The following is a 27414-nucleotide window of genomic DNA, read 5'->3' on the forward strand; positions in this document are numbered from 1 at the left end:
CCAGGGAATGGTTCTTAGCTCCCTTCAGCTCTGCAGACACTTTCTCCTGCCCTAGGTAATGCTGATAAATGGCTGCCCAGCAGTGGGTTAGTGCTGGACAGGAGTAGAGCCTGTTCTCAGAGGGCACATCTCCTCCTGCATGAATCTGCCATTTCCATCTCACTCCATCCCTTCCCTCTCCCCAGGACCTTCTCATAGGTCTCATGGCTGAGTGTCTCTAAGGTTGACTGTTCCATCTGAACGTGGGATGCTCCCTGTGCTATTCCACCAGCTCTGGGCCGCCAGCTTACCATCCTGGTGTGGAGGGAGGCCTGAGTGGGTTTTTTGTTTTTGAAAGAGATTCTTTGAATTCAAAACACAGCAAATTCCTGGCAGAGGCAGCTGATGGATCATGTCCTGCAAGGGCTCCATGCCTGGGACTTGTTTTTCTGTGGTCCTTCCCTGACCTTCCAGCAACAGTGCCAAAAACCTCTGTCGTGGGTTACAGATCAAAAATACAGAAATAGAATGAACCAACATGCTGGGGTCAAAAAGGGCACAAATGCTCCCGATGCCTGTGCCCTGAAGACAAATGGCCTGTCTTGCAAGCCTGCTACTCACTGCAGCTGGGGCTGGGCAGGAGGGGAGAGCGTGGCTGTGTGTGCAGAAGCTGGCATACTTGTGTGTTATATATAGAAACGTGGATAGAGATGCACACAAGCACATTATATGTTTATGTGCTCACAGGCCACCACAGCCCAACTGTTTCCTCAGTTTGGAGGTTTCCCACTTAAACCATTCTGGTTTCCCTCGTATGTTTTGGTTTTACCTCTAATTTCCCACAAATGAGCGGTCAGGGAGTTCTCCTACCACTCTCCTAAAGGTTTCCTTCCCCTGAACTAAACTGCTTTTGCAAGGGATTTTCACTTCTGCAGTGAAGTGCTTGTTAGAGGTCTGTGTGGGTGACTAAATGCTATTTGCTTTCCAGTGTCAGTCCTGTTCCGTATTTGTCTTGAATGTTCTGGAGAAATAGAGGAAAAAATACATTTTAGCTTCAGCCCCATCTCAGCGTAAGTGAATTTTGTGCCCATTTCTTCCGAGGCTGGCTGCATTGATCTCACGGTTAAGGGAGCGGAAATAAGTAAAATCCTGAGCTATCCTAATCCTGTTTGGGTGAACTGGCTGCCTCCAAAAGTATACAGCCTGGTGTGGAAAGCATCTCATTTTTAATTACTACTAATGCTGCTGTTTCGGTGGCACTTAGCGCTGGATTACCCGAAAGCCTGCCTGTCTCAGGAACACCAGTTCTCTCTAAGAAAGTGAGATTTGCACACATGCATAGAATGAGTCTCTCTGCTTGGCTGGTTTCAACCAAATTTGCTGGAGGTGGAGGAAAAGCTTTCAAGGATCTCAGATTCCTGCAGTTATTGTGCAAATGGATGAGTGGGAAATAGGAGAGATATTGTGTCCCTGTTCACCATCTCTGCTCCAGGGAAAAGTCCCATGTTACACATCAAGGGGACCAGGCTTCCTGGTGTGCGCTGCTCCTGTTGCATGATGCTCCAGATAGCAGATGCCAAGGGAAGGGGAGACAGTGGTGGGAGAGCAGCTATTCCTGCCTCATCCCGTCGCCGTGAGTCCCTCCTGCAGCCTGTCTTCCCCTTTTCCTCAACCCATTATTTTCTTTTTCTATTTTCCCCCTGGCAATTACTATAATAATAATAGAAGCAAACGCTGAAGAAGAGTTGAAAATGCCATAGCATCTCTCACATCACATAGCCTTAGGCCTGGTTCCTCAAGCAGGAGTTGCTGGATTTTGGTTGCTCCCCTGTAGTACGATGTTGCAATCTATCAGTGTGTGATAGACTCTTGAAGTCTCTTGTTCTTTGTTGCTCAGGGTAATAATTACCCAGACCATTTTACCTTCCAAACGCTTTGCAGCTATTAATCACTCATCAGCATTCCTGAAAGGACAGAGTTCATATCCCCATTACATAAATAAGGAAAGTGAGATGAAGAAGGTAGCAGCAGAACTTCATGGGAGGTGTCTGGTGCTCTGGGGTGGGTCTGCTTTGGGGGTTTGATTTGCTGCCCGACATTTCTGAGGTGCTGAGTCCCAGAGCAGTGCCAGCACCACTGGCACAAAATCAGGCTCTGTGTGTCCTAGGGTGGGGAGAGGCTTTTGAAAAATTGCCCCTGAATTAGAAAGTTGCTTTAGGAGCTGGACCTTAGATCAGCTTTCTTCCAGCTGAGAGGCTTGTTTTTCTGGAGGACTCTGCAGGGAGACGGGAGGTGAGTTCCCAGCGAAGCCGGCGCGGCGGGAGGACAGGCAGCAGTTTGCAGCTTTCCTGCTTCGTTTTCACAAAGCGTGAAGCTAAAGTGTTACCTGCAACCTGGAATGCAGAGAGGGCTCAGGTTTTGCTAAACATCAACTAACCACGCAGAGGCAAGAAGAAAACCCTGCTGCTCCCGTGAGCAGCTAGCCCTTCTATCCCAGCTATTTGCATTCCCGGTTTCCAGCCTGCCCTCCTCCTGCATCTCACTGTATCCTGGCGAAGGAAGTGCTGTGATCAAATGTTAATGCTCAGGAAAATCTCGCTCTGAGCAGCAGAGCTCACATCCTGCTGTTTCATTTTCCTTGTCATGGGTTACAGCCATCGGTGGTTGGGGCAGGCTGACTTTCCTCCCCGTGCGGGTCCTGCCACAGCTTCTCCTGTGCCAGACTGCGGGGAACCGTGCTGGCCACGGCTGCCTGCCTCCGTACCTGCTCTAAATATACAGTGTGCCCTATCTCTAATACTCCTTATCGGGGCCTGGCTGTGTTTACTTGCATAATTCCCTCAGTGCCTTATCAGATTAGCATGATTTCAAAGTGTTAAGAGCATCAGTGCCTGAAAGAGTTTGGCACTCAGCTTGCCTTGGCCTCCCCGTGTTCAGATTAGATGCAAATACATTCATGATAATAGAAAACTGTTTGGTCAGAGGTGGTTTTCTTTTCATCCTACATTAATAATAGAAGCATGGAGACCTGTTAAAAAGGAGCAAGGCTTTCTCATGTAGTTGCTTTAATCCTTGTTATGTCTTTGATATTTGGCTTTTTTGTGGGTGGGTGTTCAGGAATGGTGGAGAAAGCCCCCATGTCCCACAGCAAAGGCCACGTGTGATTCCCTGGGTCATGGGGAGAGGGAGTGGTTCCTGTTGTTCCCAATATCTTGAGGAGCAAGGCCAGTCTGAGCAAATGTCTCATTTGTCCTGGGTGAGTTTGGATATCTGATTTGTTTAAAGAAGGGCCATGAAAGAGGTTACCCTGGAGCCAGCCACAATCATCCCTTCTTCCCTCAGTAAAGCATGGCATGTATGTGTGAGCATTATGTCAGCCCATAGGAAATAATAAGATTTTCCTGTTCCTAACAGTGGCAGGAATAATTGGACCAATATCTTCATAACATCCAGGACAATGAAGGTTTTTTGGTGTGTGTGCTGCAGAGGAGCTTGGCTGGAGAGGGCCACCCAGCCCCATGAGGATGCTCGCTCCTCTGAGAGGGGCTGGTCCTGAGCCTCCGGGCAGACCTGGGAGAGCCCTAACCCAGCTGATACCTGCTCAAAGCGTTTGTTTTGTGGACAGTTTGCACCTCATGGCCATCCATGTACCTGGCACAGCGAGGATCTGTTTACAGAGTAGTTCTGCTTTGCTTGGAGTGCTGAGTACAGCAGAAAATAGGCTTATGGTATAACTGGGCAGATATCTTTAGTCCCAGCCAGAAAAAATTTGCTTTGCTTTCTGTGTTCATGCCATGTACCCATTCCCAGGATGCAGTGTCAGCAGCCCCTCCAGCTCCCTCTTGTCCCCTTTTTCCCTGGTTGTGAAAACATCCAACAGCCCTGTTCATAGTGTAGCTTGGGCTCAGCCAGAGCCAAGCGTTGACTTTGGTATCCAGAAAGATCTATTGTTATTCCTGCTCGCTCTCACCCTTCCCTCACCACCCTCTCCTAAAATTCCCACCCCTCAGCTTGCTGAATAATTTCAAGGTGCTAATTGCCCTGTGCTGCAGCTGATCCATTGATCTGGAACACAAACAGTCTCGAGGTAATTTTCTGTCTGAGCCAGTCTGGGGCTTACGCAAGTGCTGGTGTTTGTTTCCTTGTTTTTAATTTCCTGCAAAGAAGAGCTTTTGTGTTGCTCTCGACAAGATGCCTGTGCCTCTGTCTCCGTCGGCGGCTGCTCCGTCAGCCACGTGGGTCTCGAGTCAAAATGACACGAACAATACCCGGTTCTTGTGTAATTGAAGTTTGTGGGTGGGAATTGAAAGTCCTGCTCAGTCACGTCCTTCTAGCAGAACTGTTAGTCTGTTCCTTGAGGTATCAGGTGGCTTCTCTTGCCCATCTTTAGTCCTACATTTGGGACAGGCTGGGAGCGAGTCAGACTCTTTGTCCTGTTAGATGAGTACTTGTTCTGTTGGAGAAATACTTGGAGGCAAAGATTGGATCCTTAGAGAAGAGCAACCCCCAGCAGACATCCCTTTCTCTAACAGCTTACCACAAAAAAACCCGAGCATTGGTGACTACTTGCTGCTGGAGGGTGCAGCGTGCGTCCTGCACAGCAGAGAGTTAATTTTCCTGTGGCTATTGCTTCCAGCAGCCGTCAGCAGAAGCCTTGTGCCTTTGCAGGGTTTGATCTGTCGGGGGTGTGGGGATGATGTAATGTTAGCAGCTCCTGGTGCTCTGCTAGTAGGAGGTTATGCAAAAATAAAGTCATCTGCATTCAGTTCTCTCCCCAGCTTTGTGTGCGCAGGTTGGGTTTACCTGGAGGACTTGCTTTGGTACCTTTTAAATAAAATCAGTGGTTGTTTTGCAAACCAGAGAAGGTGGCAAGGTTGGTGTGGCAACTTGGGCAGGGGGCAGAGGGGAGCAGACAGCCCGGTGCTGGTGGGGCTGTGTGCGGGGAGGTACACCCCTCTGGGACAGCAGCACAGGAGGAGCTTTGCATCCCATTTCTGGGAGCGGGCTGGTCTCCAGGTGGGGTGTGTGTATGGGTAGAAATGAGTAGCAGTTGTCTACCCCTGAATCATAGGCAGGTTTTGAAAAATGAAGCATAACATAATACCTGTCTCCCTCTAGAAAAGTCACCCCTTCTTTACAGGGTCAGAGGAGGTGCCTGTGACTCAGACCCCTTTTCTTGAAAGGCTGCAGCCTGGCTGGGTAAGAGGTGGAGGACAACTCTAAGGTGTGTGTCTAACCAGGTAAGAGTGGGGGAGATATTTGCACCATTTTGAGGTCCCAGGCTGGCTGGTAAATCCCGTCCCTCTGGCAGAGGGGAAGGTTTACTCTCCACCAATGCCTCAGACCATGCCTTTGGAGGGATGCTGGCTCATGTGTACTAAGCCATAGCTTTGAGGACATCACCTGTGGAAAAGGCAAGAAGCATGGCGCTGTTTGGGGGCGTTCATCCTGGAGAAGAGAAGGCTCCAGGGAGACCTTCTAGTGGCCTCCCAGTACCTGAAGGGGCTCCAGGAAGGCTGGGGAGGGACTTTGGACAAGGGCAGGGAGACAGAATAAGGGGTGATGGCTTTAAACTGGAAGAGGGGAGATTGAGATGAGATCTAAGGAAGAAATTATTTCCTATGAGGGTGGTGAGACACTGGAACAGGTTGCTCAGAGAAGCTGTGGCTGCTCCTCCCTGGAAGTGTTGAAGGCCAGGCTGGATGAGGCTTTGAGCAACCTGGTCTAGTGGAAGGTGTCCCTGCTGATGGCAGGGGGGTTGGAACTGGATGAGCTTGAAGGTCCCTTCCAACCCAAACCAGTCTGTGGTTCTATGACACAAAGATGCTAATTCTTTGCTTGAAGATGCGGACACTGAGATTGGGAGGAGTATTTGCTGATTTTAAAGGAAATATATTGCGCTTCACGTGGCTGAAGATCTCTCTCCTGCAAAGGTAACTTGCATTGCACACACATTCTTTCCCCCCTGGGAAATCCTGGCCTTTCACTGATGCGGGGGGATCCAGCTCCTCTCCAGATGCAGACTGAAGGAGTCACTTGTTTTGGTTGTAGGTTGGAGCCTAATGGAGGGAGAAAAAAGCAACTGCTTGGATTTCTGCAGCTCTTGCTGCAGACACAGGTGGCATTGGGAAAACTGCCTGAAACTGGGAGACAAAGAAAGGGGAGCTTCTTCCTTTAAGTACACCAGGATGGGTGGCCAAGTCACATCTCTTGAGCTTATTTTTGGTGCTATTACTGTAACACCCAGGAACCACAACGCTCTGTGCTACCAGTATTTCACATACACGTCGCAAGAGAGGACTTTAGCAATGAAATACTTAATGTAGAAGGGAAACACGGGTAAGGGAGAGGATGTAACGTGCTCAAGGTCACTTCGCAAGCTGGGGGCAGGGTAAGGCAGGTAAGTCATGTCTGCTGGGGGGGCCAGACCACTGTGATGGACTCACAGCATCCATCTGCAACCCTTGCCACTGCCTCAACATCCCTGCGTGCTCTCTTCTCTGTCTGGCAGGGACAGGGCACCTGTGAAACAGCCTGCAGCTCTATTTACCCCTAAGCCAGCAGCCTGCTGGGCAAGGAGTCTAAAGAAGTCTGGAAGAAAGAGAGATGCTGTTGCCACAGCCAAAATATTGTTCATCTTGAGAACTAGCTACTTCCAGGGAACACCAGTGCTCAAATGCTGTGGGAAATCAGCTCACAGTTTTGTGTTTTCCAACATGTAGTTGATATGTACTCTAATTATCTTATATTTAAAAGAAAAATAAGCAGTGGGAATAAAAATAAGCATGTTTTACTTATTTTTCTGAATCTTTATGAAAGATGTCTGTCCTTTTGCTTCCAGGAACATGAAACATACCCAGGCCAGAGATCCAGAGGCTGCACAGGAACAGGTCATTTCCAGCACAGCATGCTTAGAATCACCATAGAATCATCACAGGCTGGATTGGGTTGGAAGGACCTTAAAGCTCATCAAGTCCCAACCCCCCTGCCACCAGCAGGGACACCTTCCACTAGACCAGGTTGCTCAAAGCCTCATCCAACCTGGCCTTCAACACTTCCAGGGAGGAGCAGCCACAGCTTCTCTGGGCAACCTGGGACAGTGTCTCACCACCCTCACAATGAAGAATTTCTTCCTAATATCTAATCTAAACCTGCCCTCTTCCAGTTTAAAGCCATTTCCCCTTGTTCTATCACTACCTGCCATTCTAAAAAGTCCCTCCCCAGCCTTCCTGGAGCCCCTTCAGGTACTGGGAGGCTGCTAGAAGGTCTCCCTGGAGCCTTCTCTTCTCCAGGCTGTACACCCCCAAACAGCCTCATGCTTCTTGCCTCTGCTTCTTAAAGTCAGAAAAAGCAGCAGACAGTTTTAACCTGGCTTCTGCTGGCTTTTTGCATTCACAACAGGCTCCAGCAACAACACTCGCTTTATTTTAGCTCTTCCCTGGGAATGGGCTGTTCAGGTTCCTCTGCTTCCCAGTTTTCAGGCAGCAGAGAGATACTGAACAGCTTCTGTTGGGTAAAAGTCACTGGTTTGTCTCTTCAGTCCCAGTGGAGTGCCAGGCGTGTGTGATTGCTGGAACTAGCCCATATTTCTGTCTGCACCCTTAATTGGGAAGCAGGGATGGGGATGAGCAGGGCACTCCAGAGGTGTAAATAGATCAGTCAGCCACATGGCGTCATCTCTGCTCTGTACAAATGCAGCTGAGCACATGCTGAGCAGAAAGAATCATTGTAATTAGCACATTCTCCTTTCCCAGCTCTGGCACTAGTGTAAATACATTGCCACTTCTGCTGCTTTTAACAGACTAGTCAGTAAACTGTCCAGGGAGGTGTCGCCTCTCAGCATCTACCTCATCTCATTCCTCAAAATCTCACGTGGGCTGTGTCCATGGCAGCAGAGGTGAAGATCCCTTTGGCATCTGCTGAGAAAGGGATGCACGTGTTCCCAGACAGACAAAAAGAAGCAGCAACCATTTGTCCTCCTCCATCATCCCAGGGCATGGACACTGTGCCTGGGATGGCTTTTCTCACTGTACCGTAAATGGTAAAAATACCCTGACTTCTCCATCTTTGAGCATGACATCTCCAGCGCTGTCAGAAAGCCTTTCCTACTTTGTGCAGATACAACAGTGGAGAAGCTGCACAGCACTGGGCCCTCCCTTCCCTACAAACTTTTTATAAAAGCCTTGCTAGAGAGCTGCTTGATGGCAGCACCTGCAGAAACCGTCGGGTTGTACAGGAGAGTGGATGGGGCTGGTTAGAAAAAAAATAGGTACTTTATGTAAAAAGTTTCCAGGTGTTTTGAAAATTCAGAATACTCACGTGCTCCTGCAAAGTGTTTATGGGGCCAGCAAAGCTTCAGTGGACTTGGCTGAGCTGACATGACACAGTCTCTCTCTGGTAGCTCCTGAGGTGGCTGGAAATGTTCAATATCAAATCACTTGATGTCTCTGGTTTGGGAGCTATTTCTCACTCTTTGACAGTGGGACCTGAAGAAATGTCCCAGGTGACCTCAGTGCTCTTAGAGCAGGTTTTTGAGTCCCTCAGTTTTTATAAAATAAAAGTGGGATGAATGTGTTTATAATTTCCCTCCAGTAAAGGGCTTGGAGAACTCCCTTGCTTGTGAGTAGTGACGGTAGTTTCCATCAGCTGGACATGGGACCTGTGGTCATGGTGTGTAGTCCCCTGTGTATTTAATTTTTCTTATTCACATGAATAGTTTGAAATTCAAACTGGTCATTATTCTGGGTAGAGTTTGAATTGAATTTTCAGGAAAACATGAGAAAATTGCAGTGGGTATGTTCACTCATTCTAATGTAACCCCATAAACAGCCTTTTAGGTTTAGTTAATCCGTAATTGAAGGACAATCTGTAACAATAGACAAGAACCAGTATAAGATAAATTTCATGTGAGAATGAGGGAAGATGACTGCCTTGCTCAGCGTGCTTTGGGAGCACTCCTGGGAGGGACAGATTTGGGGAGAACGGGTCCGTACTGGGTGCTGTGTGAGCACTGGTTACCCAGAGCTCAGAGAGGGAGACTTCAACAGGCTCTGGGTGTTTGTTTTTCCTTCGAGTGCTTCCTTACTTGCTTCCTTCTTGTTTTCTTTTTATTTCTTTCCCTCTATCTATCTGTTTGTCTGTCTTTTTGGTCTTGATAGTGGAAAGTGAGAGACCTTTGCCTTTCAGACCTACCCTGATAACCCTAGAATAGCACTAGCACCAACAGCTTCCTCCCTCAACGATGAAGGAAAGATGCTCAAAGAGACCAAAGCAAAACTTCCCAGTTCCTCCCATTCTCACCCTGTTTTCAAACACATAGATCTTTGCCAAACTCCCTGTTTGGGCAGAAATTTTCCATGCTGCTTGTCTGCCTAGTGCTGATTTTTGGCATAAATTGTGAAATGCTTCAACTGTGATATGTGGATAAACCTCAGCTAAACAGGTCACCTGTTCCTTGAGAGCAAGATTTAGAAGAAACGGGGTTTTTTGTCCCCACTTTATAGATAGGAAACTGAGGCACAGAAACATTCAGGTTAAATATATAAAATGTCAAGCTGTCATTTCCTCACTGCAGAGTGTTTGAGTTTATGAACCTAACAATGTTCTTTTGACAGTTTTGTGAGTGGGATAATACCTAAATAGGAAAAGGAGATGACAGGTTTCACAGCTTCTCTGTTGAGGGAGTTTGGAATAAAAACCTCAGTTTTGCATGCTCTGTTAGGAGAAAATATCAAAAACACGGGAGCACACAGTTAGAGATGGCAAGGTTCCCCAGCTGTGGATCCAGCCCCAGCGAGGTGCCTGGGCATCCCATCAGGAACACATTTGGGATGCACAAAGAAGAGCAATAAAAGGTACAGAAGTTTGATGCTCCACTGTGATCCTAGAGAAACCTGCTGTCCCATTTGCTGGTGGTAGCACTTGGTATCTAATGAACATTTGGAGCCACAGTGCTTTAAAAATGCCTGATGTGCTGCTGGAAGAGATGTCTCGCTGCCGGCTCGTGCCTCTGAGCCTGAGCCAGAACTCATGCTGCAGGGCAGGGATGCGATGCTGGAGGCATTGCGCGACTCGTGTCCCAACTTGTCCTCACAGGGATGTCTTCTGTACCTGCCTCTGGCACCCATCACCTCTGGTGTTGCCCTCTGAAGAGGGTGACAGCTGAACAAACCGTTAGCATAAATGGAAAAAATTGCAAAAGCTGTGCCCGGTTGTGGGTGCACTGACCTCTTCCCAGGGCCAGCTCGAGCTCGTTGACATGTGGGATGATTTCAGCTGAATCAGAGCTGTGGGATTTTCTTCCTTGTGCACAAAGCATTAGCTTTTTGGACCTAATCATCACAGTTTCCCAACACGAAGCCAAGCGGTGTACTTTCATCTCACCCAGCTATTGTGCTTAGATAAGTCCCTTGGTGTGGGAGTGCGCCGTGGCACTTGAGTTCAAACCAACACCAAGGACGTTGTGCCTGGCAGCCGTCTTGCACCGCGCTGCAAACCGCCTGTGGGGCTCGCTGAGCGTTTGTGCAGCAGCAAAAGTCTTTGCTCCCAGATATTAAGTGTGAAGCTGGCAGCACATGTGTTTTGAAGCGAAAAGAAAGGGTATTTGCATCATCTGAAAGGTTACGATTTGGATTGTAACATCCCCAAGACATCTTTAGATTAGATATTAGGAAGTTCTTCACTGTGAGGGTGGTCAGACATTGGAACAGGTTGCCCAGGGAAGTTGTAGATGACCCCTCCCTGGAAGTGTTTAAGGCCAGGCTGGATGAGGCTTTGAGCAACCTGGTGTAGTGGAAGATGTCCCTGCTGATGGCAGGGGGGTTGGAACTGGATGATCTTTAAGGTCCCTTCCAATCCAAACCATTCTATGATTCTATGATCTTTGCTGCTCTGGTGGGTTCCCATGCAGGAAGCACAGTGGTGGATAGATTCAGCTTGTCCTTGCAGGAGAGCAAAGCAAGAAACAGAGCATCCTGCAGGAAATAACTCCTCATGCTTCCAGAGTAGGGTTGGGACACACAAAGCTGGGCATTGGACCAGCTGCAGAGCTCTTTCTGGATTTTAGTGCACAGTGAAACTGATAAATGACATCTTTACCCTGCTTTATCCCCTCCTGCACGGGTTTCTGAGAGTGAGAGAAACCCAGTGCTCCATTTCCTAACATTGAAGGAATGTTTACTTAGCCTAATTTTGCAAAAAGAGATGAGGCTCCGGTGGTTATCCTCCTCTCACTCTCCTCCCCCTGCAAAATTTTCAGCTCATGTGGCCAGTTTCCATGGTGCCCTCAAGGATAAAAAATTCCTAAAAAGTTTTCTGAGCAGAAAAATCCAGTTCAAACACATGTACTTTATTAGATGTCAGGGAAACCACACCAGCGGGTGCTGGAAACCTACCTTGGGCATCCCAGCTCCCCATGGGCCTGTTGATGCTTTGGCCATCGCATGCTCTTGTCAGCAGCATCCAGCTGCAGCACCCGGTGACCTCTCCAGCCCCTTCTCAGTGTCAGTGTGATAAAGCTGACAGAGAAATCAGAAAAGTGCCTGGGCTTTGGATCAGGCTTTACAACCTGAAATAATCCCTCACTTCATTAGAAGACAGGATTTTAAAACTGCAGAGCAATGAAAAGCTTCCACTGGGCAGGGGGAAGAGATCCCTTTAATAAACATAAAAATCCTATTAAAAATATATATACATAAACTGTGCTGCCACACAGAGGCATTGGCGACAGCTCTCCCCATTTATCATGAATTTTGCAGTTGGCAGCGCTTTTATTTTTAATGCCTGACCATTGGAGTCCTGCTATTGCAGGAACCTTTCTCTCTCTCTCTTTAATACAAGCAAGAGTCTAGCTGTCATTTTTTGCAGAGGAAGGCTATAAAAGATGAAATAAGTCAGTGTAGAGATGAAATAAGTACAGTGTAAGGGATCTAAAGCCGGGAGGCTAGTCAAAAAAATCCACAGTATTTTTTAGTTTGATTATTTTTTAACATTTGGAGTTAGCCATGGCTGCAAACAGAAGTCGTGTAATGATGAATTGAGTGAGCAACTGGTTCATGCAGAGTACCAGAACAAATCAAGGAGTAGCACATCACCAGAGTACTCTGCTAGAATGCAAAAAGTTGTGTACTGAGGGAAAATCAGTGCTTAGGAGATGATCCAACATACCACACCAAAGAAACAAACCAGCTGAGCACCTTCATTTCTCTCCAGCCACTACAATAAATCCATCATGTATCTGCAGTTTCACTTGGAAGCTAAAAGATGTCCTCCAGCAGGTATCTGCTGCACCCGGTGGCCTCTCCAGCCCCTCCTCAGTGGATAAAGCCAACAGAGAAGTCAGAGAGATGCCCGGGCTTTAGATCAGGCTTTATGGAAAACCTCATTAAGTTGTAACGAGGTCCATGGAGAACAGCTCAGAGGGAGGTGAGCTCCTTTTGGAGGAAGGGCATTGTCTCTGGTTGGCAGTGCTTTGCAGAGCACCATCCAGAGATCAGTGTGGGTGGGTGAGGTGCTGCTATGGAACTGTGAATTTTCCAATTATCCTCCCCTTATCTGTAACCCTTTTATGGGAAATCTGAACCCTTTTAAATTGGGTACAGAAAGAGGGAAAAAAGTTGTGGTGGTGTTGCACTTTCTCAGAGTACACATGTTTTCCAGCACTCCTCCAGAGCAGGCAGACCCTCTCTCAGTGCCTTGTGTCCAGCTGTACAGGGTTCCTGAGGCTGAAGGGTCTCCAGGGTGGAAACAGAGGTAGAAAAATGTTGCTGTTTTCCCACCATGATGCAGACCCACCACAGTGGGCTGACTCTCTGGTCAGGGCTGTTAAACCAGGAGATTTTCCTTCCCTGCTTTCTGTGGCCACCTTGGCTGCTTGCAAAGACCCATGAGCTGGAAGCTCATCATCTGACCAGCATCCTCCCAAAGATATTTTAAGAGCACTGTGTGGAGCACCAGCTCCTCGTGCTTACAGCATTTTGTAGTGCTCTGGCAGCACCGATTCAGTCCTTATTTGGGTTTCAGCCAACATCTCTTGTCCTCACTGGAAATGGTATTGATTATTTGATCTCAGGAGCCAATTATGGTCAATATGATACTCACTGTCTCACATTCCAGGATGACGTGTGCCATGGAGGCTGCTTTGCTTCAACTCTACCTGCCAGATGGGCCAGTGAGGCTCTGGACAGACCTCTGGCCTTCTAAATCACCCATAGTGTGAATAACCAGTTTAACTCATGCCCTAAACCTTATGTGGCACGTGTTTGTTGGGTTTGGTTTGAGCAGGGATTGGCGTTTTTTTAGTATCTTCCTTGGAGGAGCTGTGTCCCACACAGCATGTCTGTCTGTCTGCTTGGTGACACTGCAGATTTCGTGCAGTGGGGAGAATTTTGGATGAGAGAAACTGCCATGCCAACGATAAGTGGTACCATGAGCTATGGGAGCCCACCAGTGATTGGTACCTAGCGTTGCACTGCCGGGCAAAATCATACGTGAGATGAGTGCTGTGCTTGGGCTATCAGCATGATCACATCTTGTTGGTGGGGTTCCAGGCCCCATTCCGTGGATGAAATGACAGCTGGAGTCTGTGACCCTCCTCTGCTTGCCAGTGATGGTTGTGATGATGGGCAGCAAATGATGGCTACAGAAAATCAGAGAACCATGGAATAGTTTGGTTGGAGAAGACCATTGCGATCATCAAGTCCAACCCAAGCCTACGGGCAGCTGAACCACTCCTGGGTGCCTGCTCCTGGCAGCAGGTCTGCAACATTACACAGCAAAACCACAAAAATAGAAAGGCTTCACCCCAACGCAAATTCAAAACCAAGACCTTGATAATAATAGACAGCCCAAGTCTCTGACCTCTCAGAGGTCCTTCTCAGCCAGAGGTGAGCTGTCTCCTGTGATCAGAAGCAGGAGTGACCTATGTTCTGATAAACCAGTTGCAAGAGGATCTTGAGAGCCCAAGGAGATTTCTGTGCCCATCTCACAGTGCAAGGCCAGGGGATGCTGCGGTGCTGAAGCTGTGGGGTGTCAGGAGCTCTGCTCTCCTGTGGAGGAAGCGGTGGAGATGTTGGGTTTGCTGGGTTGGTGCTGAAACACGGGCAATTCCTCATTTTCCTCCTTATTTATTACCTTGCTCTGCCTCACTGGGTCTGTGTTAGTGTTGACGTCTGGTGTTTGCAGCTCTCCTTGGGTTTACTGCGTGTAACAGCTTCCTGGGCAAAGCACCTTCCCATGTGGCTTGTTTGATGCTATTTAGCTGGATTTGTTGAGCCTCTAGCCTGGGTTTCTTTCATTAAAATTTGGGCTGTACTTTTCCATCTGGCTGCCTCGTGGGAACAGTGTCCAAAATGCGTATTTCAGTCACTTTCTATATATTTTTTGCAAAGTTAAATGAATTATGAGTTGCAGGTTACTTAAGCAAACACAGTGGCCCCTGTCACACTTCGTAGGACCTGTTAAACACATAAACCCAAACATGATCAACACTTTCCAGTAATTACAAATGCAACCAGATGCAAATCAGCCATCCTGCCCCTTGAGGATGAAATTGACAAGGTCTTCTAGGGGCATCTCCTCCAGCACTGCTGCTGCTGGCGTGAAATGTGGTAATGTCTCCATCTGCCGTGAAACACTGCATCTTCCAGCACATCCCTGACCCAGAATGGTAATTAAACTGGTACTTAATGAACTGGCCAGGCACATGTCACCTGTACAAAGAGGGAATATCATCTACTCTGTTTATAGAGAGGAAAATCATAGCATCATAGAATGTATTGGGTTGGAAGGGACGTTCAAAGATCATCTAGTCCAACCCCCTGCAGTGAGCAAGGACATCTTCACTAGAGCAGGTTGCTCAGAGCCCCATCCAGCCTGACTTTGAATATCTCCAGGGATGGGGTCTCCACTACCTCTCTGGGCAACCTGTTCCAATGATCCACCACCCTCATATTGAAGAACTTTTTCCTAACATCCAACCTAAATCTGCCCTTTTCTAGTTTAAAACCATCACCCCTTGTCCCATTGCTACATAACTCTTGTGACCAGTTCTTCCCCAGCTTTCTTAGAGGCACCTTTCATGTACTCACTGCTGGTAACGAGTCATTAGTGGATTGGGCACATCTGGGACGTGCCCACTGCAGGTGGGACAGGTCAGTGAGCCCAGGACATGAGGTGGCTTATCTGCAGTGCCAGGGTACTGACTGCAAGAGCAGCAATGCTGGGATTTATGTTTTCAGATTGCTGGGCTGCCTCTCACCTCTCTACAAAGTGTGTGAGTTTCCACTGGGACCTCCACTGTGTCCTTACTGGCTGGATCTGCATCTGAGGTCAGGTTCCTTACGCCAAGTTGATATAAATGGGATTGTACATTTGGAAGTCTGGATCTGGATCTGAATTGTTTGTTTCTATAATTTGCCAAATCAAAATCCAAACTCCAGAGAATCTCAGAGGAGTTTATGCCTTCATTCCAGAGTCCATGTCTGGTTTTATAGGCTGTTAATACATGAAGGTTTCCTTAAGACGGTTAATAATTTGTATTAAGTGGTTTAACTGCAGATTTTTAACTACCTAATGACAATAGACTAGAAGCAAGTGGAATGGAACTGGGGTTATTCTTAGAAAGATTTCCATTTTCTGAGTACATGATCACCTTGTATCACTAGTGTATATGTTACACCATCCATCCCTTACAGAGCTGTGCAGCTCTTCTCTTCTGCTTTAGATTTGGAGGCAGCAGCCCAGAGATGCACAGTGCACCTCCTCTGCATCTCCCAAGTCTTGGGATTAGGAAGAAGTTTTTCACTGTGAGGGTGGTCAGACACTGGAACAGGTTGCCCAAGGAAGTTGTGGATGCCCCCTCCCTGGAAGTGTTGAAGGCCAGGTTGGATGAGGCTTTGAGCAACCTGGTGTAGTGGAAGGTGTCCCTGCTGATGGCAGGGGGGTTGGAACTGGATGAGCTTTAAGGTCCCTTCCAATCCAAACCATTCTGTGATTCTGTGATGATGCCCAGGCTGCACTGTCAACCTCCATCTCAAGTCCAAGAGAACAAAATTAGGGTTTAGGGCAGGAAAAAGGAAACAAAAGAGACCAGAAGAACTCGAGTGAAGTATCTGGAGAAATTGTGTGATAGATGAGATTCAAGTTAAGTCAAGGATCTCAGGCTGGTCCTTCCCCACATGGGGAAGTCAGCAGTGCTGGTCACTGACATCCAAGTGAACGGCTGAAGCTCCTGTAATTCCCTGTGTTGTCCTTAAATCTATACGAATCCTGCAGTGGAAGTTGATGTAGTTGGTATATATGAAAAGCAGCACAGCACCAACCTGTGAAGCAGCATTGGAAGCCCAGGACATTGTCTGGATAAGTGGGCTCACCTCATTCTTTGCACTGAGGTCTGTGCTAACCATATAGAGACCAGATGGTGGACCTGGCTTTCTCTGCCTCTAAAACAAACCTGTGTCCTCCCCCTCTGTCTCTTTGCAGAGCTCCCTTCCTCGGAACACTTGAGTGTGGCCGATGCGACATGGCTTGCCCTCAACGTGGTGTCTGGCGGAGGTGGCTTCTCCAGCTCCCAGCCCATCGGAGTGACCAAAATTGCCAAGTCAGTAATAGCACCCCTAGCTGACCAAAACATCTCAGTGTTCATGCTCTCCACCTATCAGACGGACTTCATCTTGGTAAGAGGACGTGAGAGGACCAGGCAGAGTCATCTGCCACCAGATGAAAGTTCAGTTGGGCGGTTTTAATGAGATTTCTGGGAACAAGTTGTTTGAGGAGCAGCAGAAGTACCAAAGTCTGCTTTCCCCAGAGTTCCGTGCTGTGTAGTTAGGCTCTCTGACATCTCAGGAGCTTTCCCCATAGGATGAGGCATTTGTTGATGTGGGTTATCTGGTGTCTAATGAGAATGCTGAGCCTACACTGCAGTCTCTCCCTTAATGGAGGCACTGGCAGTGTTTCCCACCATCACTCAGACATTAGTTTTGGTTTTCTGAGAGTTAGAGGAACATAATGTCTGCTGCCAGGCTGGCTGATGATGGCCAAGAGGCTCCAAAGTTGTTCTGAAGATAGACAGACTGTCTTTCTGTCTCACACATGTGTGTGCCATGCACGCAGGGCACAACCACATAAGCTTCATTTCCTTAGGAAACAAGGCTGAAGAACAGGCAGTGCTGAGTTCTTAAAGGGATACTGGAAGAGAGGTGACACATCTACCTCTCTACGCTCTTTCCACAGTCTTAAAAGCACTGTGGTGCTTAATCCTACTGATATTTGCAGTGATATCACCAACTGTGCTTCTCTAGACACACATCCAGATGGTAATTATCCTTACACACCTGCTGGCTCAGGCAGGGGTGACGTGTCTACTTCTCTGTGCCCCGAGAGCGCGTGACCTCCGCTGCAGTGTATTCTCACTTCTGGCACATACCACCGCGAGCTAATCCTGTTGTCAACTTCAGGTACGTGAGCGAGACCTGCCCTTCGTGATGCACACGCTGGCTGCTGAGTTCACCATCCTCAGAGTAGTGAATGGGGAGACAGTGGCTGCCGATGACCTTGGGATAACGAATGGATTTGTCAAACCAAAACTGGGTAAGGAGCAGCACAGGCTCAGCTTGCCAGGGAGCTGGTCTGCACAGCACATGGGGGTGAACATCTGCCTCCTACCTTCCTTCGACATTTTGGTGAATGTTTATCCTGTTGTAAGGTAATAAACTATCTTAACACATGCCTGAGTCTATCCCAGTTCAGCCGAGGGTTTGAGTAGGTGCTTAACTTTCTGAGCAATGCTGATGAGCTTTGCTGAATTGGAGCCTTTTAGTTTCACATCTCTGGGGAAGACATGCCTTTTGTAGGACACAAAGTTAAAAAAATTCATTTAAGTTGCAAAAGTAACATTGTCCATAGCCCATATTTCCTTGTTTCAGCATTTCAAAGGAAAATACCTTATATAAAAGCTTGTTTAAGTGTTGCAGTGATTGATGCACAGAGAATGTTATTGTTCAGCTTTCAGACTTCAGTACCAGTCAGAATCAAGGCCACTGTCAGCCCAGGGCTGTACAGAACCTTGGGATGTTTCCAGTCTAAAGGAACAAGCGTCAAGCAAAGGGCATGATCAGGAAAAAGAAATACTTTAAATATATATGTTTACCTACACACCTGTGTGTAATTTTGTGCCCATAACCGAAGAAAGCAGGGATCAGTTATTATGAAGGGCCACTCAGCCTTGTCACTCAATAGTTATGAATCATCTTGTTGAAGAAAATGAGCTTTATACAAAAAGCGTGAAGGAAGGGCAGAGTGGAATGCACGTTGATCATGCACAGGTATGCAGTTTGCTGTGTTTAATAGTTACACACCCAAATATCAGCTGTTTCTCAGCTGCTGGCTGCAAATGTGTTTGCCAAGCAGCTGCTTATCAGCTGGGTTTTAATTTTTGGAGATATTATGGCAAAACAGACCCCTAGAAAGGAGGGAAAAGAGAGTGTACTGCCAGCAACCACAGCTGGAGAAACGCCTTCCACAGCCCTGCCTTTGAAATGGTGGAAGCCTGAATTTATTTCTACTTCTTAGGTTGTGTTGCCACCTCCTTCAGCTTGCGCCTTGTCAGATGCACTCACTGTCCTGACAGCCCCTGTGAGCAGAGAGCTGACCTGTGCCCTATGCAGGGCAGGGTACTCGAGGTGATCTCACCATATACCCCAGGGAGGACATCGCAAGAGCAGGTTGTCCCCAGGCTCCTCGGTCCCTGTCTGAGAACCAGCAGGGCTTCAGCAATCAGGAACTTTCTTACAAACACTGTCAGTTTTCTCTGAGGCTGCTGCCAGGGCATGGATAACACATCTGGTGGGACGTGAACCTGCTGCAGATGTGGCTTCATAGTTGTGTGTGTCTGTGTGTGTCTCTTTCAGTTCAGAGGCCTGTCATTCATCCCCTTTCCAGTCCAAGTAATATGTTCTGCGTCACCAGCCTGGATCCAGATACCCTTCCCACTGTTGCTACACTCCTAATGGATGTCATGTTTTACTCCAATGGGTAGGTCCCAGCAGGGAGACCAGCTCCTGGGATGGTGTGGCTGGCATCTGGAGGCACAGATTCACCTTGCTCCTTCAGGATGCCCAGGGATCTGCTTTGGCTTTATGCTGCTGTGGTTCTCTGCACTTAGGGAGAGAGGCTCAAGAGGGTTGTCCTGACAGGTGGAAGCCAAATAGGAGATTGAGGGTGCCCAGAGACAACTGCTGGCTTTGGCTTTGGAAAGCTGAGCCTTTTCAGATTTAAGCCAAGAGTAGCACTGTGATCCACATGCTGCATATCCACATATGACTGGAGGACGTGTGGCCAGCTGTGCTGCTGCTCAATGGTGCCTGCAGCTCCTGCTCACAGCCTCCTGCGAGAGGACCTTGGGGCAGGGATGGGAGAGCTTTGTCAATCGTGGGGACTGGCATTTTTTAACTCTGCAAAATGAAAAAAATGAAAAGCAGGATAATGTGATGGGACTTAGTGTCACTTCCCCAAATCAGTGTATGAACATTTCTGGTTTCACTGACTATATCTGCTTTAAAAGCCTCCCTTTGCCCTTCTAGCCACAGCTAATGCTGTTCTCTTCTGTTTCTGCAGAGTAAAAGACTCGGTGGTGGGCAACGAAGACTCGGGACATATTCGCTTTTTCTCCTTTTCTCTCATTGAGGGTTACATCTCCTTGGTCATGGATGTCCAGACACAGCAGAGGTGAGCTTTGGTCTTAGGATGTCTTGGATCCCAAAAAAGCACCTGGGATGTTCTTGAAGGAGCAGGAAGCAGCTTAAGCTCCTCCATGTTAATTCTTGGGAGCCTCATTGCATGGGTGCCATGTGCCTGTACACCCTGACACTTTTCTTAGTGAAGTCTGGCATGTTAGTTCCAGCTCCTGACTTTTGGTCTTTTGTCTCCAAGCCCTCAGTGAAATCACAAGCCAGTGTAATGTAGAGGTACCTCACTTTTAAAAGAGGAACACTGGAGCACAGTAATTTTGACATTTTTATTCCATTGTTCATTAGTTGTGCTTTTAAGAGCAAAACACAAAAAAAATCCAGCATTCGTAGTTGAAGTTTTACTGCTAAAGGCCAAAAGTAGGGTGGGGATGTCAGTGGTGGTGTCCTCCCGCTTTGCTTTTACACATGGCTGGGAGTCTCATTGTGATGATACTCTCCTGAGTCATCACTGTGCTGCAGGAGCCCATGACTCATTTGTCTGGCAAGAAGAAAGTCAGCTAAGGAGCAAATATCAGCCTCTGTGTGTGTGTGTGTGTGTGTGCACTTCTGCAGCTTCACATCACAGAAGTCTCTGAGGTCTGGAGGCTAGACAGGATGCTGCACTGAGATCATAGAATCATAGAATGGTTTGGGTTGGAAGGGACCTTAAAGCTCATCCAGTTCCAACCCCCCTGCCATCAACAGGGACACCTTCCACTAGACCAGTTTGCTCAAAGCCTCATCCAACCTGGCCTTCAACACTTCCAGGGAAGAGCAGCCACAGCTTCTCTGGGCAACCATGCAATGCATAGATTTACTTTTGACACACAGTGCAGTGTTTGGTTTTGATTCTTGCCTGCCCTAGGGACTTGTTTTGCAAACTATTAATTGCCCACTTGAAATTTTCTTCAACTGTAATTGGAGCAAACCTCTGCCTGACTTCAAGAGAGGTTAGAGGGTTGGAGCAGCTGCCTGGTGCTTGGGGAACCTGGGCGGCCAGTTCCTTCTCTCACGGGCTGCCTGCTTGACCTCCAGTAAGTCTCTTAGCCACTGGTAAGCCTCTGCTAAGAAATGGGGATCTCTGCAGGGTTCCCTGCAGGGACCTTCCAGGGATGGTATGGAAAAAAGCACTGATGATGCTCAGACACAAAACCAGTGGTCACCGTTCACATTCCTAAGAGTAGAAAACATGTGGAAACATGTTCTGTCCCTGTGTGTTTCTAAATGCAGCTCAAATCAAACCTTCAGATGAGCAGTCTCAGGGTTTAGGGTTTGTAAAGCTGGGGCATGGCCTGTTTCTTAGAAATCTTTTTCTGTGCCTCTCTGGGTGCCCGTGCACACCGCCAGCATCAGATACTGATCTACCACAGGACGTCTGGAGGGACAGGGACATCTGGAGGGACAGGCAGGTGTGTCTGTCCCGCTCGCCTTGCCATTTCTCAGTTTCACCGAGCTGCTGCCACCGCTATTGTTGGCTTCAAGCCGTGCAGGGACAGAGGAACAGCAGCATCCCCGCAGGCAGAATCTGACACACTGCTGTGCTTTAATTGCCACGTTTGGTGTTCCTTTTCTTTTCCAGATTTCCTAATAATTTGTTGTTTACAAGTGCATCTGGCGAACTCTGGAAGATGGTGCGGATTGGTGGGCAGCCTCTTGGCTTCGGTAGGTAAACATTTGTGGGCTCAGTTGGTGCACAGGTAGTCAGTTGCCTCAGGGCTTTCAAGGATGATGGAAAAATCCATCTGAGGCTGAGGCGTTCTAAGAGCCAGCAGCTTACCATGACTTTGCAGCTATTTTCAAACAGGAGGAGTCTGTATCCTACCTACTAACTCAGACTTCTAAATACACTTTGGAAAGTGCTGCATCCTTGACAGCTCCATCCAAATTACATTCATCAGCTGGACTTTGGAGGTACAAAGCTACAGCTGGGTCTCTGTTTAAAGAGAAAAAGTGGACACAGAGATGGTGTGAGGAATGCATTGTAGATGACTGAAATCAGTGGTCAGAATGCACTGTCATACTCCAGTGCAATCCTTGGGCAACTCCGTGGCTTTAGTAGATTTAGTGTAGATATATAGCAGTCCAAGTGGGAGTCTGGTTCATAGACCTGCTTCACATCCAGTGCTGCAAACATTTTCTCTGCTCAAAAGAATATTGGACCTAAATAACACAGAGTAAATGCTTCACGTCTGCAGAAGTGTTCGTGTTATTTTTATGTCCCCTGTAATTTTAAGGAGTCCAAGCTGACTACCCCAACAAAGGCCTGATTTTCAGAAAACACTGGGGCTCCTTCCCATTGTCTCTGAAACAGTTACAAAATACAGGCTTCAAGAACATGTCTGAAAAATGTTTGGCCAATTTTTATATTGAATTACTACTACTATGCCAGACAGATAAAAGTAGCAAGAAGGAAATTTTCATGTACCGTCCATTTATGGATCTTAAGAGGCAAAATATGTAAAAATGGCATGGTATATGTCACTGATGGGACATCAAGACACCTGCCAGTCCCCTACATATGTGGTGTTTAAATATGTCAGCTTAGAATCAAGTTGAAATATTCAATTTGGAAAAGGGAAACACAAATTTCATCTGGAAACAATGTACCGTTGAGCTGTGATGAACAGGACAGATGAACCATTTAAATTGGCGTGAAATCCTGTCTCAGGGGCTGTGGTGGGCTGTGCTCTGGGAACCAACCATGCATCCAGGCCAACCAGTGGGTCAGCTTTTCCTCTCTCAGAGATGCAGGACAAAGTGTTTAATAACACCAACTAAAGAGAAAAATGGAGGTTAATGGTATGTAAGATTTGTGTGCTTCCTTCCTGAACATCATTAATTACCTTTCTTTGGACCTCTGAAAATCATTCCAGTTCTAGTGTTTTGTGCCTTTAGGGGATTTACATTTCTCTCTAACAAAAAGAGGGCAATAAAATCAAATGAGCAATGTGTCATTGGAGCCCAAAGAGTCTGATTCTGTGAGAAAGAACATATTTTACTATGGAGATCCCTTCTGAACAGAGCTTGTGAAGACAAACTCCTTCCTGTACATGCGTGGAGCTGGCGAGACCCAGTTCTGTGAGGCTACCAGGTGCCATTCCAACAACGATTGAGTTTTTGTCTCCCTCACAGATGAATGTGGAATTGTCGCTCAGATTTCTGAGCCTTTGGCCGCAGCTGACATCCCAGCCTACTACATCAGTACTTTTAAGTTTGACCACGCGTTGGTGAGTATCAAGACAGTTTCTTTGACATAGGGGAGATCTTTTCCATGGTGAGAAAACTCACAGTGAGAACATCATTTCCCATCTGGAGAGCTTGTTGGAGTGCCTTTGCTCCAACATAGCCCAGCAGATACCTGTCTCCAGCTTTTGCTGCCCTGGGTCAGAGGCTCCTGAGCCAAGCCCAGCCCTAGCCCAAGGCAACACAGCATTAGGGAGTGTCATTCTTGCAGAGGGCAGTGGGGACTTCACAGCCTCCCCGAGCAATCTCTTCCACTGCATCACTATTTTTTATTAGAAACAGCCACAAACCATCTCTGTTTTCCTCCAAGCATGGTCAGAGGCTCCAGACTCTTAGGAGGGTGTGTTTGTGTGTGGGAACTAGTTTGGAGAATCTCCCAATACCAGACCCCTGCCTTCATCTCTTGGTACCTGCATGGCCCCAGCATTTGTGTTTTGAGACCCACCTATGAGTCCTGCTGAGCTCTGCTGTCTCTGCACCCTCCTCCTCGTGGTGTAGGCCTTTGATGAAATACCAATAATTGGCAGCTCAGCAGGGAAGGTGATTTTGAAGCAGGGAAGGGCGTTGCAGTGTTTGTTTTTGTGCGTGCCCATAGCAGTTGCAGCACAGTCATCAGTGTGAGGATCTCCCCATTCCTGCAGAGTTCTTTTTTATACTGGTGGGTATTTTACATTCTGGGTGTTAAGCCTACCTCTGCTCTTCCTTGGCTGTATAAGATACACTCAAAAATGAGGAATTTCCCCGAAAAGGGAAAATTGCTATGCCTGTAGCCACAAACAGAATGGCATTTGATTTGGAGCCCATTCCCCAAGTGCTGGGGGACAGAGTCAGTAGCCCAGGCGCTAGCAGAGCTAAAAAAACTCAGCTGCTTTGTGCTTTTGTTTTTTTTTTCTTTAAACATGTCCTTTATTGCTTTATACTTGTCCTTTCATCACTGTAAATTCACTGCCCAGGCCCGACGTTTCACCTGTAAAAGCTCCATTGAGTTCAAGGTGGGTTTGTTTCAGTTAATTACTTCAGTTTTTCACAGTTCGTGTGAACCATTTGCAGCCTATAGGTCATGTGTGTAAAGAGTAAAAGTAAATATTATTCCAGATAGCAAAGGTCAAAGTGTTATATATGTTTGTCTTATTTTCTTGAATATTAACTGTGCTGATAAGATAAGCTAATAAAACACCATTTCAGAATCAATACTGTCAGCTTTGCCTCACATTCCTCCCTGTTGTTGTGCACGCTTTCTGTGCAGAGCACAAGGTGCAGAGTGCTTCTAGTTGTCAGGCAATATCTGGAGAGCTAAACCCTGTCAGTGAGAACAGATATTTCACTTAGAACTTGTGCCATACAATTGTGATGACTCTGCAGGCAGCTCTGCCTTTTAAAAGTGTCTCATCCTGCTGCTCTGGAGCCCAGGAGATCTCTGCCCCTGAGCAGCTGGCAGGGTATTATTTGGGCTGTGCATTAAGGTCTCTAGCTCTTCCTTACTCAAATCAAGTGTTTTCCTTGCTATTTGCTCTTTTCTTTTCTTACCATGATATAAGACTTTTTATCTGGACAGTGCTATTCTAGCTGTCAAATCCTTCCACCGCGTGGAAGGTGCATTTCAAGCCCTCCTGTGCTTGACTTTGCTCCTGGAGTGGTGACCAGGCTCTGTGCTTGCTGGCTCTAGGTTGGTTTTCTTGGCTAAGACCCTGACCTAGATTTTGTCAATTTTTCCCTAACTTTTCCCTACCCAGACACCTGGGCTTCTAGTGACATTTCTCAAGGTTTAAGTGCATCTTGAATCCCTTCTCTACATCCTCCCTTTATTTAAGGTTGTTCAGTACTTCTTGTCAACAATTTAGAGTGCTTTATAAAAGCCTGTTGTTCCCTTTGACCTGATCTTTTTTCTCCTGTGCTTCTTAAGGTGGGTTTTGTTGCTTAATTTTTTATTTGACCTAAGTGTGAATACTCAGGTCTTCCTGCAGTGCTGTAGCTGTAGAAGTTTGCCCTGGAAATCAGGACCTTTGCTTGAGAAGAAATCCCTTTGGGAGACAACGCTGAGATGGGAACCTCCAGGTCTCTGGTGTGTCCCCTGGGTGACTTCAGGTTGGGCTGTAGAGAGCTGTGGTTTCCAGCTCCCTCTAGAGAGAGCAAGTGAGAAGAACCCCTTTTCCAGGTGCTCTGCCCTCACTGCCTCATGCTCAGAGGTATCTTGCTCTTCTTCACCAGCATTTTGCATCTGAAGAGGCTGAAGCTACATCTAGGACATAGTTTGGAGCTTTACTCTTCCCTTCATGGTGATTTGCCATCTAGCTGACAAGTGAACATGTTGCACCAGCTTCCCTGGGGTCAGGATCTTTTCTACTGGGCAGAGAGGGGTAGGACTTCTCCACTGGTGGCAAACTAGGATGTGTCCTACAAATCAAAACTGTTTCCACATCTGCCCTGGAGAAAATCCAGCCCAAACATTTGCACTATGATTGATACCATTTCCTTGACGTTGAGGGCGTCAAGTGTTTTGCAGTGAATGAAGGATCAGCCCATTGTGTTTAAGTGAGGAGGTGGGTCTGTGCAGGGCAAAGCCAATGGGCCAGAGCTGCCTGGTTCTGCTTCTTCCTGCTCTTGGTGCTGCACGAGAGGAGCATATGGAGAGACCTGCTGTTCAACCACTGGGGCTGGCTAAGAAAATGTGTTTTGCAAAATTGATCCCTATGTCTTTCCTCATTATCTTCTGGAGAGGTAAAGAGTCATAGAGCTTCTTCCACTGCAGTGTTCAGTGTACTGGGAAAAATGATGGAGGGGAGGCAGCAGAGGGTCTCAAAGTCCTGTTTCCTATGGTGGAGATTTGCTGGGGTTTTTCTTCCTAACCCAGAAGAATTCACTCTTATGGTTATTTTAAGATTATTTTCTTCCTCTCCCAGCTGACTTTTGTTCAGACATCATCAGTTAGCCACTCCTATTCCATCTTCCCATTGGAAAATTGAACGTTTTTCTTGTTATTTCTCATGAGTTTTTTTCCTCAGTTTTGTGAAAAGCCTTTCTTAAATCACAGTCTGGTTGTATTTCCACTGTCTGAGCTCTGGAGGGTGTCCAGTGAATCCAGGTATTGTGCTCATGGCCAAGGACTCAAATACCTTGCAGAGGAGACAGTCCCTTCTTCAACTTCACGTGAATTATTTTCACTTCTTGCAGCAACTCACAGACAATTTATTTTTCTCTCAGTCCCGTTTCCACTTTCCAAGAGCTGTTAGCTGCCTGTCCCCTGAGTGTCATCTCTGAGTTGATGTAACGGTCAGACGCCTCTTTTCTGTCTGATGTAACTTTCTTTGTGATATTCTTTTCTGCCAGTGACAGTCGCTCTGAGATCTTTTGCATCTTCTGTTACAGGGGCTTTTTCTTGCAGTAAGTGTGAAAAAACACCCACTAATATTTTTGTATATGGATTTCTATGGTTAAGTCTCATCCCAAGCCGGGATAAGAAAGCTCAGGTGTTATGCCACACCATGTGGGACCCCCCACCACAAGCAGACTGGCAGTTCTCTTCTTCCTTTGATGGTCATGTTCCCCTGTCACCCGACATGGTCTCCACACCCACACTTATGGGTCCCAAACCTGTAGGATGCTCTGGAGAGCCTCATGGGACCCTTAGGCAGCCACGTCAATCCATCAGCACAGGCACCTTACATGAGTGAGCTTCTGGTGTACAAATGCCTTGAGGCGTAAATCAAGTCTCTGGATTGTTTGTGGTGATAAATGAGCTCCAAGGACTCTTGGAGCTTTACCTGGGAGTCCCCTTTCCTCCTATGTGAAAGCTGTGTTGGGAATGGCAAGAAATAAGGTGGGTTTTGGACAGGCAGTGGCTTTCTTGAGCCAGACCCAGCACTGGAGCAGTGACAGCACCAAAAGGCTTGTCAGGTTTTCTCTTGCCCAACTGAGGTCCCAGGTGGGCTCCTCCATCTGCCAGGGCTGGGGAGCAGGGCCAAGAGGAGAGGTGGCACACGACCATCCACAGGGTCAGTGTTGCTCACTCCAGCAAGATGAAAGGAAGGGAAGAGAGGGGAGAGGAAGAGGAGAAGGAAAGGAAAAGCCCATAACAGTTGCCTCCCCACCAGCACCCTCCATACAGACAGCAGAGCAGCCAGATCTGACGAGGTTTGCTCCCAGAGATACTGTGCGTTAGCAGTTGAACTGGAGAGCATTTCTTGTAGATGGAGTCCTTTGTCAGCAGAGTCCAGGTGTCCAACAGCAAAGTACCTGCCTCCTTGGGACTGCTTTGCCTTTGTCTCCTGCCTCTCCTTTCCTTGTTGTCCTTCCCTGGCTAGAGTGTGACCTTTCTTTTTGTTTTCTTGCAGGTACCTGAAGAAAATATAAACGGTGTGGTCAATGCACTCCAAGTCAGTCAAGCTGAAAAGCATTAGAAATCTTCTGAGCTGGTTCCAGATGCTTTTTATTGTTATAATTATTATTATTATTATAATTATAATTATTA

The 27414-nt window shown here is 47.3% G+C and overlaps 1 protein-coding gene across 1 annotated transcript in view; it reads left to right on the plus strand.

The window, feature by feature from the left end:
* Positions 1 to 27413, plus strand: part of LOC104521014 (cytosolic arginine sensor for mTORC1 subunit 2) — a 64119-nt gene extending 36706 nt beyond the window's left edge. The window contains exons 4-10 of the mRNA XM_029083727.1: positions 16459 to 16652; positions 17433 to 17565; positions 18885 to 19008; positions 19591 to 19701; positions 21283 to 21365; positions 22836 to 22930; positions 27278 to 27413. Coding sequence (XP_028939560.1) covers positions 16459 to 16652; positions 17433 to 17565; positions 18885 to 19008; positions 19591 to 19701; positions 21283 to 21365; positions 22836 to 22930; positions 27278 to 27343 — 806 coding nt within the window. The 3' untranslated portion in view covers positions 27344 to 27413. The remainder of the gene's footprint in view (positions 1 to 16458; positions 16653 to 17432; positions 17566 to 18884; positions 19009 to 19590; positions 19702 to 21282; positions 21366 to 22835; positions 22931 to 27277) is intronic.
* The last annotated feature ends 1 nt before the right edge of the window (position 27414 follows it).

Source organism: Antrostomus carolinensis, unplaced genomic scaffold (genome assembly GCF_000700745.2).
Source record: "Antrostomus carolinensis isolate BGI_N321 unplaced genomic scaffold, ASM70074v2 scaffold39452, whole genome shotgun sequence".
Taxonomy (NCBI): Eukaryota; Metazoa; Chordata; class Aves; order Caprimulgiformes; family Caprimulgidae; genus Antrostomus; species Antrostomus carolinensis.